Source organism: Nyctibius grandis, chromosome 5 (genome assembly GCF_013368605.1).
Source record: "Nyctibius grandis isolate bNycGra1 chromosome 5, bNycGra1.pri, whole genome shotgun sequence".
NCBI classification, from domain to species: domain Eukaryota; kingdom Metazoa; phylum Chordata; class Aves; order Nyctibiiformes; family Nyctibiidae; genus Nyctibius; species Nyctibius grandis.
The window spans coordinates 18,429,325-18,448,240 of NC_090662.1; the positions used below are offsets into that span (position 1 = coordinate 18,429,325).

Sequence of the window (18,916 nt, forward strand, 5' to 3'; positions counted from 1 at the left end):
AGCACCTTTTGCAGTCGTTCAGTACGTAAGATATCTTTGATCTGTGTGGTTTTTTTCTTTTTAGTATAAAGTGCTCTCTGTTCTCCCGGGATCAGGGATGGGTATTGCTGTATCAACACCGTCTACACAAAAAGTAAGTAGCTAGTTGTATCTGTATTGTGTTGACTTCATGCCCTTTTTGTCTTCTTCTCTGGCTAGCACCAGCATAAAGGCTTTTTCTTCCCCCTTATGCCAGTGTTTGGCTTTTTTTTTTTTTTAATTCACGTGTCTATTTTTCTGTGTATTTGACTGATTTAACCATTTAGCTTGTTCTACTGCATCTGGACTATTTTACTGTAACACTTAAGAAAGAATTGCTCCATCCTTTCTGCTCCATTATTTCATTACCTCCATTGACCACTCCCTCAACATCCTTCAGTAGGAGCATGGGGGCTGCTATGCTGAACAGTCTGGAACGAGAAGCTGATGGCTTGAGAGTATCTGTGGGTGAGGAAGCTTTGGGGTGGAAGGCCTGACCCTCAGATGCACTTTTCCTATTTCAGTCTTATGGTGCTAAAGATTTAAGCTTCTCTAAGCCTGAAATACCCTTTGCGTGACTGAAGCTTTTTTTGACATATGTCTGAACCTTATTTTAAACTAATCATCTATAAATAACTTTTCTCCAAGTCACACAACTGTTGTACCAAGCTTTCTGCTTGTTGTTATTGAGAGTACTTCTTCATTATGAGGTTGAAAATGTTCATCTACCTAAATACAAATACTCTGAGTAGAAACGAAGAGGCACTGATAAAGATTTTTAAAAATCTTTAATGGAGGCAGAGGTCAATCAGGAAAACATCAATGCACTGAGCAGATGGAGAGGAAAAAGAGTTGAAGTGTTCTCCATTGCTAATAGTCTGTGCAGATGCATTTCATACGATGGTTGTTTGAAGAGGATGATGATGAAGTGAAAAAATCTTAGAAACTCTGCCATATATCCAAGGATTTAGTAGAGAAAAGGATTTTTGTGTCTTTATTAATGCACTTTGAGTTCAGTTCATGCCCTGTTCCTAATGATTTGGCCAAAACTATACCTAGAGGAAGATTTTTCTTTTCTGGACTGACATGATTTTTCTTCTGTCATTTAGCCTTTGGTGTTTGGTGCCATGGTACACAGAGATGAAGCTTTTGAGACAATTTTCAACCAATATGTGAAAATAACCTCTGCATCATCAAGCAGTGAGAGCTAGTATCTTACCTTAGAAGATCTAAAGGAAACTTTCTTATTTTACAACTTGGTAGTGAAAAAAATGAACATCCTCATCTACTTTGCAATAATTTTTCTTGTCTGGTGGTTTATATTCTATCTGTTACATAAATCAAGTGTATTTTATATATGCCTTCATGTTTGTTTTTAACGTTTTTGTAAAAAAAAAAAAAACAAAAAACAAAATGAAACAAAGCAGTGAAAGTGCTATCATCACTATTAGCCTTGCACATTAAGCACTTTTAATGTTTATTTACTGACATTAAAAGCTGGGAAGTTACTTGGAGAACTGACTAAATAACGAAGTGAAACAGATTGATCCCTTTAACTCCACTGATATCACTAGGGATACATTTGTCCCTTTGTCTTAGTTGTTTTTCCCCGAGATGTGAGAATGATGACTACAGCAGCCTGAAGTCTTTCTTCAGCTCAGAGTTTTTTAATTGGGTTCTTTATTAAAACTGGTAGCAACACCAAGGAAGTATTGTCATCTTAGTATTTCCATATTTATAACTGCACTTACAATAACTCCTTCTTGCTAATTCTTGCATTGCAGAAGGATATTTTACCAATTTGGTTAGGTTAAATTTTTCCTGCGTAGAAATTTAAATTGCTTGTAGAGTGAATTGGAGGAGAAGGTTTGTAACTATATCTTCCTTTCCTAATTAATCAAAGTAAGAGGAAGGAAGGCAGGCAGATACTTTTTATTAAAGAGGACACCAAAATGTTGTTCCTGAAATGTTAGGCATCATATATTTGTATTTCTGTAGATAATTGTCATAGAAGGGCTCAACTATTGTACATGTTGTATGTACAAGGGGTTTGTATGTTAATGCATTAAAGACTTGCAGGATTTTTGTGTTGGGGCAGGTGGGAATAATTACATTAAACTGAGACATGACACTTTTTTTTTAATTTGGCTTTTCTCTTGAGTTACCTTGCAATAAAATAATCTTATAATATAGCAGCTGAAAGCACTAGTTCCTTTACAAAGCATAATTTGAAGGGCACTGGTACGTTGCTGTCTTTCGCCTTGCAAAATTAAGTTTTAGTAACAATTAAACCCAACTGCCAGGTAAAACAGGAAGGCTGTGCTCCTTCTCTAAACTCTCTCAGGCCTTTTTAGCAGCAAAGCACATATTGACCTTTGTCTTTAATATTAGAAAGCTTTTATACTCTATATAATAGCACCCATCTGAGAGGTTTAGAAATTTATTTGTATTTGCATGAAAGCACAGAAGGAGTTACACCAGGCCTTCCAGTATGTCTCTTCCTTTGCTGTGTTTTGAGTTGAGTAGTATGGATGTCTCCAGACATGATATGAATGTCCCCCAAAAAAAGCAATTGAGATGCAAATTCTTATGTAAAATTGAACTTAATTTCATGGGTTTTTCTTCCCTTTTTTTAAAAAGGGATTTTCTTTCTTTATAGGGAAAAGGAGTAAAATGAAGAGGGAGAGGGGAGACAAACACCAAAGGATGTTTAACTCTTAGCACAGTTTTTAGTTAAATGCAGCAGTAATGAAGAAGGTGGCAGTCAAAATGTACAAACCTTATTTCCGTCTGGCGATGTAGAGGTCTGATATGAAGAACTTAATATGCACTTGATATGGAGAAATACTGTTGAATACTGTGATTTGGTTGGGTATTGTAAAGTGAAACACTGATGGGGCAAAACTCTATGCCCTGGGTGGAAATGTGAACAAGAGTCGGGGAGAATCCACCGTAATACCTAAAATGCTCTTTTTGAGTTCTCCCTTTAGAGTAGCACTTCAACGTGTCTTTACGTGACCTGAAAAAGGGGTGCATTTCTAACAGCTCCTTAGGTGTGGTTGGTGTAACTCAGGGCCTGAAAACTTAAAATATAAGTGAAGCTGGTGGGCAATCCATTTTGCCACCATGTCATATGGATGTAGCTTCACAGTTTATGGTTTCTTCACTTTACACATTCAGGTTTTATGTTTAAGTAAAAATCCTTGATCTTTAATTTTTCTTATCAAACCTAATTTAAAATCAATTAATCTCTTTTTGTAATTGCTGTGTATTATCATTTGGCTTTCCTTCCTAGAAGCTTCCTTGAATAGTAAGTGTGGCTAACAAATAGGCATTAAAATCGCTTAATGTTATATAAATCTTAATCAGATTCATTCATTTTGTCTTAAGAAAAAAAATCCCTTGGGTGTGTTTAAGGTTATCCCTTTTTTTTTTTTTGAAGAAACAGAAAACTATATTTTTTACAGAGAGCATGCTCTTTTTCTTATTTTTGTATCATTTTTCAAGTGTAATTTATACCTTCACTCTGATCATAACAGCAGTTTCAGTAGGAAATCAGTTGACTTGCACTTATTACCTCCTCCCCCTCCCACCCTTCACTGGTTGACCCTAGTATATAGGGTTGTCCTAGGTTCTGGTTCCTGGCAGAGCTACAGGTCCCATGCTGATGGTGCCAGGACAATTAACCATACCTAGGCTTTGGAGAGGGAGAAGAGAAGTCATTATCCTTTTCCCAGACTGAAATGCCTCATGCGTACAATATGCTCTTAAAATTTTTTTTCTGGACAAAGAAATTAGAAACTTCTTGTAAAATCTAATGTGTTGACGTTTGAAACTAATCCACACTTTAACAGTGTGAACGTAATAATTAGCAATTGTTAAAGCAGTAAACCTAGTGCAAACTGCAATGCAACTTTGTTTCATTCTAATATATAGAAAACAGACTGGATTTTTTTTAAAAAATAGACTTGTAATATAACTGAGAAACATCTGTGTACATATTTTGCAAAGTTCACTTTACGTTGGGTTGCCCAGGTTCCTGCTACAAAAGGCGTAGGTAACATCAGAGACACTAGAAGATAACCTCGGTGTGTTTGCTTGCACCTACTCCTGTGCTTTTCCTCCCGCTACACCCGCATGGGTTTGGAGGGCAGGAGGGGACGGACAGTGAGTAAATATATACTTGACTTGTGTAAGTACACTGAAGTTCACCTTAAATTCCAACCTTCCTACGTAGTTTTGCAGTATAGCCTGCTGTTCTTCAGTAACAGGCTGGGTCACACCACTTAATGTGAAGTGCTACTTTCTAACAGCAGAAAGTGATGTTCTTGTCATTCTGTCTGTCCGTTTGCTGTTTATGTTTGCAATTCTGTTGATATCTGTGGTTCATTGCTGGATCATTCACGTGTAATTGGATTTGACTTCTTTAGAAGTGCATTGGTTAGTTTGAGTCCCTTTTAAAGAGAAAAAAAAAAAGGGAGATGAAAACTGACTGCTTGAGTTCTTTATCGGTGGCCATTTAAATTCAAAAGGCAAAAAAAAAAGCTGAAATATGAAATCATGCCTTTCTGTGCACTGTAGCTTTCGTGAGGCAAGATTGAATGAAACAAGCTATTTATTGGCAGCAACATCACACAGGATGCCAGCAGCAAAACCCTACCCTTGTTCCTGCAGACAAAGAGAAAAAAGATTTTACCCAATCGTGAAGAGATGAAAGGAAGTACTTTTTTTTGGCTACTTAAACTTGTATTAAAAACACTGGTAGTTTTGATTGAATTCTGTACATTTTGGCAGATGTTTAATTTCTACTAATCATTGAAATATAATGGATGTTAAAATTTTTATGTCTGAAGTCTGAGTCTATATTTTGAAGTTGTAAATAATTCATTATCAGTGTAACTTTTGTTTGACAAAAGACTTATACTGTATGAAGAATTGAAATAACAAATGATTTGCCCTGTACATTTTTTAAGAAAATCTTGTTTGTTTAAAAAGTCTTGTATAAATTATAATTTTTATTTAAATAAACCTAAAAATGCTTTGTGCTAACACTTTTTACAAACTTTAATAACTTATCTATCAAAACTATGCCTGATTTCTTGAGATGAGGTGAGTTAGTGCTTTTTGGCAGATTCACAGCCACCTCAAGTCCGTCACTAGGGGGGAGGCAGGTGGGTTTTGCTTCTCACTGCTTTTGAAGCCCAAGGAACATGCTTTTATTTTAAATAACCCTGTTAATGTATTGGAGAGCATACGTATATTTTTGGTTAGATCTTTGTCTGTAAGTACATCTGTCACTTTGTAATCACACGGTTAGTTTAAGGAATGAAAAAGCAACCGGTGATTTCTAAGATGCTGCCACTGCAGGAGGTCGTGGGTGACACAAGGCTGTCCGTAAGAGTACAAACTCGTATCGGCCAGAGCTCCTCCACAAAACAAGTAGGTGCAGCCTGTGCTACAGGTGGGCACTGGAGGTAAGAATAAGCCCTTTTCCACCCCAGAGGAATGCAGGAGGTGTGCTCAGCAGAAGCATTTCGCATCCAGTTATGGCTGTTCTTCTGCAGCATCTGCGGTCACTTCAGCTCATCGATCACAGCGGCGTGGACAGAACTGCTGAGCTTTTGGCTGTGCTTCTGTGTCACCTGTGACCCTGTTGGGGATAAATGGCAGGGCTGCTTTATCCATGGTGCGTGCCAGGGAGGCTCGCTGCCCGGCACTGGCTTTCACTGGGTGCACAGGCCTTTGTCTGCAGTTCAGAATGTAATGCCAGGAGGGAGCTGCCTGGTCATCTAATCCAGGCCTGTTTGTTTGCCTCTACAATGCTCCTTTCTGTGTCTTGCTCAGCTGAAATAGATCAGTCTGTAACAGATCCTCCACTCGCGAATGCGTGCTGCTCTATTTATTTCAATATGTCGTTTTCTCATGATGGCAGCGACGCAATGGTGCTTTTAAGGTGATATTTTATGTATTCTGAGAATACTTAGCTTCACACTTGCACTACTTTAATGCATTTTTCATCAAATATTTGTACAAGATGAGTTGCATCTGCAGTGGTTGGATTCAACCCTGCCTGCCTCAAGCCTCGTGGAAGGAGAGTGTGGAGCCTGGAAGTCTCATTTTGGCCATGAACTGCACAGCACTTGGGAGGGAGGGACGCTCTTCCTGAAAACAGCACTTGGGTTCTCAAGCTCACTTTATCAGCCCGTTAAATTAATAGAATTCAATTGAATGAGCCTTTTACTTGCTCTCCATGCAACTCCAACACCTATGCAAGGAAAGGACCTGGGGGTGTTGCTCGATGACCGGCTGAACATGAGCCAGCAGTGTGCCCAGGTGGCCAAGAAGGCCAATGGCATCCTGGCTTGTATCAGAAATAGTGTGGCCAGCAGGACTAGGGAAGCGATCGTCCCCCTGTGCTCAGCACTGGTGAGGCTGCACCTCGAATACTGTATTCAGTTTTGGGCCCCTCACTACAAGAAAGACATTGAGGTGCTGGAGAGAGTCCAAAGAAGGGCAACGAAGCTGGTGAAGGGTCTGGAGAACAAGTCTTATGAGGAGCGGCTGAGGGACCTGGGGTTGTTTAGTCTGGAGAAAAGGAGGCTGAGGTGAGACCTTATCGCTCTCTACAACTACCTGAAGGGAGGTTGTAGCGAGGTGGGTATTGGTCTCTTCTCCCAGGTAACAAGTGATAGGATGAGAGGAAACAGCCTCAAGTTGTGCCAGGGAAGGTTTAGATTGGATATCAGGGAAGATTTCTTCATGGAAAGGGTTATCAAGCGTTGGAACAGGCTCCCCAGGGAAGTGGCTGAGTCACCATCCCTGGAGGTATTTAAAAGACGAGTAGATGTGGTGCTTAGGGCCATGGTTTAGTGGTGGACTTGGCAGTGCTGGGTTAACGGTTGGACTCTATCTTAAAGGTCCTTTCCAAACAAATTGAGTCTATGCTGACAGTGGTCTGCAGGGTGTCACCAGCACACACTGGCTTAATGCAGATGAGCAGATAAAAGCACAGCCTTGTGCAGTACGAGGATTAATGGTAAAGGACAGTTACAGTATTGAGCTTGGACAAGCTGAGGGATGTTCTTTGCTGTTACTTTTAAATAATCCTTAAGTCTGAGTTCCTCTACTGAATCACTGGATTCACTAAATTCCTCCATTTAAACAGTTTTAGGATAAGCTAAATGTTTCAGTCACAAAATACTGGCTCCCCTCAGACCTTCAAATATTTTTCCTACATCATGAGAAAAAGGAACTGGAGATGTGAGTCTTCCTTTTCTGTGTCAGAGAAGTCAGGGTGTTGTGAAGGGAACAGCCCCTTGCAGCAACAGTGTCCTCGCTGGGCTGTGTGTGCTCTGGAAGTTGAGCTTCATGTGGTGCCTCAAGGGTGTGGTTGTTGTGAACATCTTTGGTACGATATTTAGCCTGCACTGATGCTGTATTTGGCCAGGTTGGATTTGGTTGGGAGACAGGGAGGATGAGGGGAGGATAAATACCTCCTGTGTTTAAATACCTGGCTTTTCCCTGTACCTTGTGAGCTTCACCACTTACGTGAATTAGGCAAAATCTCTGCTTTTGCATCCTCTGTTGAAGCAAATAGTTATATGTGGAGAATTACTTCTTTCAATCTTCCTCTTTCACTATGTTTTTCTATTAACTACTAACTTTGGTTATTCTATAGCCTCTGCCTTATGCTTCACCCTCCCCTAATTCTCTGTTTTCCTTTATGCTTCTTTCTTTCTTCTCCTCATGCGCATATATAAACTTTCCTCCAAAACCACTTGGCCCGTGTAGACTGCTGCATCCCTTTTCTTTATCCCCCACTCTTTATTTCATCTCTTAATGATCTCATGTGAATGGATAAAATCCTACTAGCACTTGCATGCCTAGATGAGAAATTTCTTTTCATCCCTACTTCATTTAGTAATTTGTGGCTGGCTTTTACCTTATAGTCTAGCTGAACGTAGAAATAGCTGCCTCCTGCAAAATGGTATTTGGGAAGGACTGTTTGAACCTAAGCTAATACTTCTTCAGGCATCTCCATGCTAGTCTCTTCAGCACAGGCCGTGAGGTTTTACCCTCTCACAGCTAAGTCGGTGAAAAAAAGGTCAGGGAAAAAGATTAAATCTTCTAGATGCTATTTGGGAAAAGCTAGGGGTGGGTCCTGGAGTGCAAGCTAACAGCGAACTCCATTGGACATTTCTTTGTGGCTTGTATATATAACAGTAGCATTTACCTTGCTTTACTCATAGAGGCTGGGGTTTAGTGTATTAGTGCAAGGCTTTCCTGTGTTCAGATGGGTTTTTCACGCAATACTCTGTCTTTTGGATGCTTGCAGGAAACATCTGAATGGTGTTGGTTAGCAGACATGCTCTAGGAAAGTTTCCAAAGCTACACAGGGCATCATCATTGCTCACAGTGCTCACCTGGCAGGGGAGATGTCTCAGAAAATCATCTTCCTGCTCGTAGATGGAGCTTCACATTGTTTCTCATGGTGTGTTGACCCCTACGACTTTCCAAAATAAGCAACCCCAACTGCATAGCTCATGGAGTGGTGGCATCTGTGTCTGTGCTCAAATCCTTCTGCAAGATGAGTGACTCTGTGCACTTTCCAAGGAAAGCAAAGCACAGTGGAGGGAAGTTAAGCCATGGACTTGGTCTAGGTGATGCAGGACTTGAAATAGTGTATGATGGAAGGGAGGACAGATGGGATGCTGGGGACAGGCAGCTTTGAGTCCAAAACTGGACTTGTGACAGCTGTGGGTGCTCCCCCTACCATCTGTGGCTGAGCAGAGCTCAGAAGGGCTTTTGGAAAAGGAGAGATGCTGTCTTCAAAGACGTGTAAATATGTTGACACTCTAGTTTTAAATATGCCAAGAAGTGTAAATAGAATGTTTATGTGAAGAATGGGGTTTTATTGTATTGCCCTAACTGCCCTTTTCAAATATGACCCACCATGATCTTCATGCAGGGTCACTGTGGCAAACATCAGTTGCATTTCGTGACTTTTGGGGAAAATGAACATGCAAAAAAATCATATATGGCCTCAGCAGACAACCGGACATGCTGCTCTACTAACTCATGCCTAAGATTTATTTCTAATATTTGAGTAGTTTTATTGTTTATATTCCTGACAACGTGGACTGCTTGGTGAAGCCTTACCATGCACCATACAGCTTTCTCCTAAATTGTAAACGACAGAAGCCCTTCAACATCTACTTCTACAGGTGTGCCAGGCTCCAGGTCCCACTGGGTAAACACCTTCTTGAAAAGCCCAAACTCTGTCCTGTGCTTCAGGAAACATTTTAAGCTGACTACGGTTTCACACCAAACTAGGAGCTCCCTACCTCCTGCCACCTACCTTATGCCAGGCCTAGGGCTCACCAGACCTTCCTAAAATGACAGAAGCCCGGCAGAGGACCTGAGAGCAATGAGAAGAGCAGTGTACGTCTCCCTTTCCAGCACAGCAAGCGGTTACAGGCTGGCTTCACTGCCCTTGGATCTGCAGCCCTGGGTGTGTTTTTGGTGACCATAACGGACCTGATCTATACAATTGCCTCTACATTCCCCTTTTCAGTTTTGCAATGTCCATCAGATTTCGGAGGTAACTTTTGAATATAAATTGGGTAAGCATTAAAGACTAGTCCTGAGTTTATAATATTAAAGAATAATGCAAAGAAACTGAGCTAAAACGAACGTCTCTGTGCAATTAACTCTGCACAAAACCTGATTGTGCAACTATTTAGAGAGTCGGTATTCTGTTGTTAGAGCTACATTTAACTGCTAAATCCGATTCCTTCAAGCACTGACTTTTTCCCTGCTCCTTCTCTCAAAACTTCAACCAGAGCTGGCAAAAAGAAGGTGAGGAGGGGGTGGTAGTTGCTCATCTAGTTTTTTGGGTCGTTGCCATCAGAGCAGGGACGGTTTAGGGGAGCCAGGAAGCACGGCCAGGAGACGTCGTGAGCTTTCTGTTTGAGCACGTTGTCTCCGGGGCTGCGGCTCTGAAGCACTGCATGGAGTTGGGCTGGTCCCTCTTGGAAGCTGGGGGCAGGTGAGGTGGCTCTCTTGGAGCACCCATGCAGGAGGAGCAGAAGACTTACCTGCGGGGCAGTGTGTTCTCCTCCTAAAAATCACAAGTAAGGATCTTGGATGTTGTTAAATTGAAAAAAAAAAAGGATTTATTTGTTGGGGGTTTTTTTAACCCATGTTACTCTCCAGTTTTGCCTTCTCTTTTCTTCATCTGTCCTTGTGCACACTGTAGCTGTGTGCACTGACAAACGGGCCAAAAACTTACCTCTCAGTGCACAGCAGATGCATTCGCACGAAGGTAACTCCTCTTTTTCCAGGCCCTTAGCCCCTGCCCAGCCATCGTGCTCCTCCAGCTCTCTCCATTTCAGTTCCCGAAGCTGTCTCCAGCCTCCCCGTGGTTCTGCAGGGTCTGAGGGCCACCGTGTGGCTCAGGAGGTGGTGGCACCGCTCGGGTGCTCCTGTCGCTGGGAGACTTCTCTGGCATTGCCTGGAACCTGTGATAGTGCAAGGCTGGGAGTGCTCCTGCCTGCTTTAGCTGGTTAATCACTTCCCAGTTAAATCTGCTGGGAAATTCGGCTTCTAGAAGGTTGGACCTGGGATGAGGGTTTTTTTTGCCAGAAGAAAGCTGTGGTGCCTCCTTTAGCAAAAGGGGGTGGGGAGAATAACTGGCAGAAACAGTTTTATCTCATTTCTTGCAGCTTCCCCCCAAGGAAGCGCAACGCTCTCCCCGTTCTCCTCTATGCCCAATGCTCATCATCCCTTTAAAGTGCAGCTTGGGCAAACCTATACTTGACCCAGCTTGAGAGGTTCAGACACGGGTTGGTATAAATTGCAGGTAGATAGAAGATCAGATGGTCAGCCTGTGTGAGAAGGAAGCTGCTGGTGGTGCTCGTGTCCTGAATCTCTGCAAAAAATCTCATCCGTGACTTGCAAGCTGCGTGCAGACATGGCGCTGGTTGTACCAGCAGTGGCGGCTGCTGGGGGAAAGCTCAGGCTTACCAGACCCCTGTTCACACACACCTGAATGAGCTTTTTCCTCAGGCATCCACAGTTTCTAACACTTGATGCTCTTAAAACCTAGATGGGAATAACTTGCATTGTCAGATGGGGTGTGTCCTGCTCCTGTTGTGCCCCTGTACCCTCAGTCTGCAAAGAAAATACTATCTCGCTGTTAAACACACGCAGATCTGTGGCCTTGCACTGGTGCTGGCTATTTCAACATTTGCTGTATTTACCTCCATCTTTCTGATTTTGCTCCCTTGCTTTTTGAAAGCATCGGCTGTCCGAGTCAAGGAGCTCACCAGCACCAGACTGGAGCAGGGACCATGTGGCTGTGCCCGACGTGCCCGGCTCGTCACTGGGCACTGCCTGTGGCTTGGGGCACTGCGGCTGTTGAAAGGTTCCTATGACAGCTCTGGGAGCCTGACCATGTGAAAACACATCACACAAGTTCCTTTATGTTATTGTATGGCTGAGATACTTTATAACACTGTATTATAATCCTCCTTGCTGCTAATATTTTTACTGGACAATATAAAATAAAAATATAGATTCCAGGTTTCAGTTACTTCTAAGTAGTAGTTCCTGTTTTTAGGAATTAGATTTTTTTCATTACTTATCAGGAAAGCCCTGATGAGAGACACTTTCCCCCTGATTTCAGCAGTGTCATTTCGGCAATCGCATCAAATTTCTCAGCAACAGATCAGGCGATGAGAGGAGACCTGAGCACTTGGCAGGAGATGCCACATGCTGTGCAACAGGACACTGACAGGGGGGCACAGTGGTGACAAACTCACTCAGACTTCTGATTTCTGGCAAGGCTGGATCTCCAAGAGGGATTAAATCCCAAATGTAGGTGCTTGGAGCCCCGGACCCCTGAGGCCCCAGAAGAAGTCAGGATAGAGGAGGAATCTGTCTTGGTTGATGAGGGCTGGGTCAGGGACCAATTAAACAATCTGGACGTCCATAAATCCATGGGCCCTGATGGGATGCACCCGCGGGTGCTGAGGGAGCTGGCGGAAGTCATTGCTAGGTCACTCTCCATCATCTTTGCTAAGTCGTGGGCAACAGGAGAGGTGCCTGTGGACTGGAGGAAAGCGAATGTCACTCCAGTCTTCAAAAAGGGCAAGAAGGAGGACCCGGGTAACTACAGACCGGTCAGCCTCACCTCCATCCCTGGAAAGGTGATGGAACAACTTGTTCTTGATGCTGTCTCTAGGCATATCAAGGATAGGGGGATCATTAGGGGCACTCAGCATGGCTTCACCAAGGGGAAGTCATGCTCAACCAACTTGATAGCCTTTTATGAGGACGTAACCCGGTGGATAGATGGTGGTAAAGCTGTGGATGTGGTCTATCTCGATTTCAGTAAAGCGTTTTACACAGTCTCCCACAGCATCCTCGCAGCTAAACTGAGGAAGTGTGGTCTGGATGATCGGGTAGTGAGGTGGATTGTGAACTGGCTGAAGGAAAGAAGCCAGAGAGTGGTGGTCAATGGGACAGAGTCCAGTTCGAGGCCTGTGTCTAGCGGAGTCCCTCAAGGGTCGGTACTGGGACCAGTACTATTCAATATGTTCATTAATGACTTGGATGAGGGAATAGAGTGCACTGTCAGCAAGTTCGCTGATGACACAAAACTGGGAGGAGTGGCTGACACACCGGAAGGCTTCGCAGCCATTCAGAGGGACCTAGACAGGCTGGAGAGTTGGGCGGGGAGAAACTTAATGAAATATAACAAGGGCAAGTGTAGAGTCCTGCATCTGGGCAAGAACAACCCCATGTATGAGTACAAGTTGGGGACAAACCTGTTGGAGAGCGGCGGAGGGGAAGGGACCTGAGGGTCCTAGTGGACAGCAGGATGACCATGAGCCAGCAGTGTGCCCTTGTGGTCAAGAAGGCCAATGGCATCCTGGGGTGTATTAGAAGGGGTGTGGTTAGCAGGTCAAGAGAGGTTCTCCTCCCCCTCTTCTCTGCCCTGGTGAGGCCGCATCTGGAATATTGTGTCCAGTTCTGGGCCCCTCAGTTCAAGAAGGACAGGGAACTGCTAGAGAGAGTCCAGCGCAGAGCCACGAAGATGATTAAGGGAGTGGAACATCTCCCTTATGAGGAGAGGCTGAGGGAGCTGGGTCTCTTTAGCTTAGAGAAGAGGAGACTGAGGGGTGACCTCATTAATGTTTATAAATATGTAAAGGGCAAATGTCATGAGGATGGAGCCAGGCTCTTCTCAGTGACATCCCTTGACAGGACAAGGGGCAATGGGTGCAAGCTGGAACACAGGAGGTTCCACATAAATATGAGGAAAAACTTCTTTACAGTGGGGGTGACCGAACACTGGAACAGGCTGCCCAGAGAGGTTGTGGAGTCTCCTTCTCTGGAGACATTCAAAACCCGTCTGGACGCGTTCCTGTGTGATATGGTCTAGGTAATCCTGCTCTGGCAGGGGGATTGGACTAGATGATCTTTCGAGGTCCCTTCCAATCCCTAACATTCTGTGATTCTGTGATTCTGTGCTTTAAAGCTCCTTTGGTGGGCACTCAGCCTTGTAGTTGTCCAAATGGACAGAGCTGGCTGAAGCTGAAGTAATGGTTTTAAACTGAAAGAGGGGAGATTTAGATTAGATATTAGGAAGAAATTCTTTACTGTGAGGGTGGTGATACACTGGAACCAGTTGCCCAGAAAAGCTGTGGATGCCCCCTCCCTGGCAGTGTTCAAGGCCAGGTTGGATGGGGCTTTGAGCAACCTGGTCTAGTGGAAAGTGTCACTGCCCATGGCAGGGGGGTTGGAACTAGATGATCTTTAAGGTCCCTTCCAACCCAAACCATTCTATGATTCTAAGCTTGTCAGCCCGGGGGACACCCACAGCTCCTGCAGTCTTGATGACTCCTCCAAGCCCAGCTTGTGCTGCTCTGCTGGCTTTAGCAACTGGTCGGAGGAGCCTGCACCGAGCTCCAGGCTCCTACACAGCTGTACAGGGAGGTGGGAGGAAGCAGCTCATGTTCCCCCAGCACAAGGAGCAGTTGGAGTGAGGTGCTGTCCCTCTGCAGTTCCCGGATGGGTACAAGTCACTGCTTCATTCTCCTCTTGGCCAGGAAGGTCGTCACCCCCTCACACTCGAGCTTGTCCCAGGTAGGACAAGTGACAGAAGCACCTGGGTTTTGCGCCTCTGGCAACTGCCATGTTGGGCCAGTACCGTCCCCAAGCCACGATGGGTGGGCAGATGTGGAAGGGGTCCTGCTCTTCCCTCCTGGGGGTACAGCCAGAAAGGTTTCAGTCAAAACCTGAACTTTTCCCTTAGCAAAACAGAGTTCTTGTTTAGGCTGTTTTACCCTTGTTTCCACCCTGTTGTTCCACATTTTATCACGTCTGTTATGTTTTCAATCAGCCAACTCTGTGCGGGAATGACTGTGCTGCTCTCACTGTGCCTTGTGCCAAGGTAATGAGAGCAGCCATGATGGGGAGAGAGGGGCACCGTTTCAGAGGAGAGTCTCGCCTGTCCTGCGTCGTTTATCCTCTTTTATTAAGGTAACTGTTTGTGTCTGGGCTTTCTGCAGTTCTTGAAGTGCAGGAGCTACCTGGTCTCTCCTTTTCAGAGGCCAAGTCTGCAGATCAGAAGCACTATCAGCAGGGCCTGGGGGTGCAGAGCCCGGTGTGCAGAGCCTGCACGCCAATGTGCAGGACCCTGTTGAGCTGTGAGGGTGACGTGCTCCTGTGCGAAGGATGGGGAAGAGCCACTCGTCCCCATGTGGTACAAGGATTGCTGGGCTGGAGCTGGAGGGCTCCACCACCCAGGACATTGCTCAGCTGGGCACCTCCAAGACCTCTGGGATGGCTATTTTAACCAATGTGTTTTCCTGTGAGCTCTTGCCTGGTGTGTCCCGCTGCATTCAGCTCACTGTCAAAGATGAACTGCATCCTCCCTGAGCCCTGGACATGGCTGGGGACAGCCTGGAGGTGAGTCTGTCTGCTGGTATTTAATAATGAAGGAGAGGAACTTGAAGGAACTGCTCTGCTTTAGATCCGCTCATAGGCAGTTTCTACACACTCGTCAGCAGTGACGTGAAAATATCATCTGGCTACAGACCAGTGTGCAGGTCTTCAAAAAGGTCTCCATACATAGTGATTAGAGTGGCATCGGGGTGCAAGTTTTTGACATGCCCCCAAGCCCCTTATGAGAAGAAAACTGTGTTTGTGCATTGCAAGAAGAGAAGTAATGCAGTTAATCCAGGTGCTCTGTAATACTGAAATGCTTTTATACCAAAGTGGAGGCTAAAGGCTGAAGTAATATAAATTCTCGCACCTCCTGATGCAGAAGTCTGGAGAGGCTCATCTCTGGCAGGGTATGTGCGGCTTTCTCAGGCTCCAGCAAGGCCAACGCACTGGAAATAGGTGGGAAAAGGTCTTTGCCTTCAATGGTGTGATGTCTGTCGTGTTTAATCAGTAACTTGAGCAGCCCAGGGCTGGCCAGCATGGCTGGGGGTAGCTGTCTACCGCTCCCCTAGCCCATCATCTGCCCACGGCTTGCTCCCGGGCTCCAAACCCCGTAGGGTACACCTGCCTCGTGCCTTGGCTCTCAGGGCACGGTCCCTGAGCTGCGTGGCACTGCAGCATGCCAAGGGAGAGCCCCTCCAGAGCAGAAAGTACTCGCCGCTGCCTTTTTATAAGGGTAGAAGGGACTGTGCACTGGAAAACCCTGTCCTCCAAGGCTGCTAAACAATGCCTGCATGCAAGCAGGCATCTTGCCTGTACCTGCTGTCTATTTTACCTTAGTGCTTAAATAGAACAACTACTGTCAGGCATTTTGGAGAGGAAGAGCTATCCTTCTTTTTGGGAAGCCCAGAGCCCTGCTGTGGTCAGTGGCTTGGCAAGGTAATGTAAGTAGGGGGTAGGATCTGGCCAACAAGAAACTGGCCTCTGGCTTCCCCTCTGCTTCCCAGCCCAGGACCCAGAACCCCTGCCCCTGCTGCCATGTGCTGGTGAAGGGCTCGTGGCAGAGGAACATTCCAGCACTCCGACCTCAGCTGCAGCTGGCTCGGTTTTCACAGGAGTAGTTTTTATCCAGTGAGTTTGTTGGGCATGTGTGTAGATATGATTTAAACAGTTTTGTTATATCTATTTAACTCAGTTTGTTTCTTCCTGAGACCTATCAAGTCTTCCAGAAACAGGGAAGGGTAGGAAAGAGAAAACAGATGACGATAACTATTTCAATGTCATTATTTTCTATAAGCAGATCTAAACTTTTAGGCCAGGCAGTAGCACACTTTTTTAAAAATTTTTCTCTCATCTATAATATAATTAACTGTTGTTGCCAGTGTCTAAGGAACAACTAAAATAACGATGCTACACTGTGATGTATACCATGATAGGTCATTTTAAGGGTCTGTGAGTGTTTACCAATGGAAGGAGAAGGCAGAAGCAGGAAAAGTCATTATAAAGAGAAACCCCGAAGCCTGAAGTATAGCAAGGGACCGTGGTCTTCTTCCAGACCTCAGTTATTTGCTTTCCCAGGTGTAACATTGCCTTTTTGCTACTGGAATGTGTTACTTACCCCAATGCATACTTGGATCCTTCCTGATGTACTAATTCCTACTTGCTTCTCTATTTATGCCCCTGAAACTTCGCATCAATAAATAAGAAGTGTAGATTTGGGGATATTCAGTGCTTTCATGAGAATGCTCATACTTTCTTCCTGTTTCTTTCTGGTCTGTTATCAGGTTCAAAATCAGAAGAAACCCAGGTCTCATTGAAAAGTTGTTAAAAACCACATTCCCTTTTAAGACACCAAATTCTCTTGATAGTAGTCCTCCTGACTGCTGCTTTGTTGCTATGGTGATTACTAGTCCTTTTAAGCCATTTTAAAATGGTAATGATGAGCAAGAAAACCGGATTCATAACACTGTCATTAGCATAGCTATTTTTGTGTGTTTCAGGAGATTACGAAATGGCCAAAGTCTGGTGACTAGTAGCCTGATTTATTTTCAATTTTTATGTACCGTTAATGATTTAATGGCAAGCAGATCTGATGCAGGCTGCTATCAGACGCATCAGCTCAGTGACAATAAAGCTACGGGACCTTTGTGATCCTCTACGGTAGAATAAGCCAGTTTGGACTAATTAAAATACCTTCAGGGACATCCTCCATCACTGGTCTGACATCAAACGTGCTCTGTGAGGAAACTGGCCCCACTGCAGTGGTACCAGGGAAGGGAAACCTCTGAAGATGTTAAACTGGTTCCCAAACTTTTTGGACCCTCAAGTCCTCACAGATGTAAAGCTCAGTGGTGGGACTCCATGTGCCACCACCCTTGGCACTTCAACTGAAGAACTGCAGAGGTGATGCTGTGCTTGTGGGCCAGTAGCTTTGAATTAGGAACCTAACTGGGGGACCTGAAGGGGGGCTGAAGGAGACCCTAACTGCAAGGCTCAAAAAGGGAGCAGACAGGGAGAAAACCCCAGCACTCACCATAGGACACCTCTCTGCCTGTCAGGATGTATGTCTTTGCTAGGGGTCTTTAAATGAATGAAAGGCATCACTGATGCTGGCATGTGAAGTGCCTGGCGAGCTCCGTGGGGCTGATGGCTGCAGAGAAGGGCATGGAGGATGATCCACTGGGCAGGTGGCTGGGGCAGAAGCAGGAGAGGAGCCTTCGAGCAGCACCAGTGGGGGAAGCTGGCACTGTCCAGACACGCCTGCCTTTCTTTTAGTCTTTTGGGGACTGTTTCAAAATATGATATTATATTCTTCCCTTCAGTGAATTAAGTAAATGTGTTTCTTATCCGTAAGAATTATTGCACGGCGTGGTTTTGGTTATTGATGCCAGCAGGAAGTTGTGATGCCCTCCAGCATTTGGAAGGATGCTCCCACCCTGCTGACAGGCCTTGTATGGGGACAGATGATACTGGATGCCATACCAGTGAGATGTGGTTGGCACAGCCAGGCAACAGCCGTCATCCCTTGGCCAGCAGCAAATGGGACGTGAAAACGGGTCTAATACAGGGATGGGTGCACCCTGCAGTGCCATTTCCCTACAAACTGGGTCCATTATGAATTTGTCCTTACTAAGCTCATACATCAAGCATGTGACTCCAAAATCTCTTGTTTAATGGAATATGTATTACATAAAAGAGATTTTAGTGAGCAAAAATCTTACAAGTATGGAGCAACTAGGGGGAGGAAGGGAGAAGGGGAAGAGTTAAGGTAGCAAAATAAAATAAAAAAGATGAAGTGGCAGACTGTGCTGCTGGTGTCGCTGATGTTACTTTGGCTTAAGACTTACATGAGGTGAGAGGAGTCTGAAGTCCCAGATATGACATATAGGGGTTATTAAAGTAAAGTTACTATGAGTATTTTTATGAGGCACCTGAAATATAAAAGTCCCTCTCATTTGCCTGTTAAGAAAAAAAAGTTTGAACTGAAATGTAAATATATCACCTGCTATCCAAGGCCGAATTCTTTTTTACTTCTGAAAATGAGGATCTTGTTATATCCTGAGTCTCCGAACAAGTGAGGAAACTGATTTCAGAGGCAGGTGGCTGCTGCTTACAGCTGCTGCAGCAGCCTTTGAATGGCAGGAGGCACAACTGGAACTACTTTTGTCCCAGCACCTGGCTTTAGGGTCTGTCTGCCACTGCTTCCAGCTGTAATAAACGGTGTGAAACAGAAAAAAAAAAAGCTAGATATTGATTTTATGGTGTTTTATTCCTGACCTTCCTCTATTTACCTGTGGTTAAATGTGTTACTTGTTCATGAACACGTAGTGCTGACAGCCTGGTTGGCAGCACGTGATGCGTAGTGGGATGCCCCGCTCTAGAAAACAGGCTCTGCTAAGCCGGGAGTCGGGCAGCATGTTCCTGAAAACCCCTCCAGTGTCGCTCG

The 18,916-nt window shown here is 44.7% G+C and overlaps 1 protein-coding gene across 7 annotated transcripts in view; it reads left to right on the top strand.

Annotated features, from left to right (window-relative positions):
* GRAMD4 (GRAM domain containing 4) overlaps positions 1 to 18,916 on the top strand; it is a 119,769-nt gene that overhangs the window by 86,434 nt on the left and 14,419 nt on the right. For 3 of the 7 annotated variants that reach the window (XM_068401631.1, XM_068401633.1, XM_068401634.1), the window contains 2 exons: positions 65 to 133; positions 1,128 to 1,372. In XM_068401631.1, coding sequence (XP_068257732.1) covers positions 65 to 133; positions 1,128 to 1,229 — 171 coding nt within the window. In that variant the 3' untranslated portion in view covers positions 1,230 to 1,372. Of the gene's footprint in view, positions 1 to 64; positions 134 to 1,127; positions 1,373 to 2,677; positions 4,976 to 18,916 lie in introns of those variants that run through there. The other 4 variants (XM_068401629.1, XM_068401630.1, XM_068401632.1 and 1 more) reach the window with 2 other exon arrangements.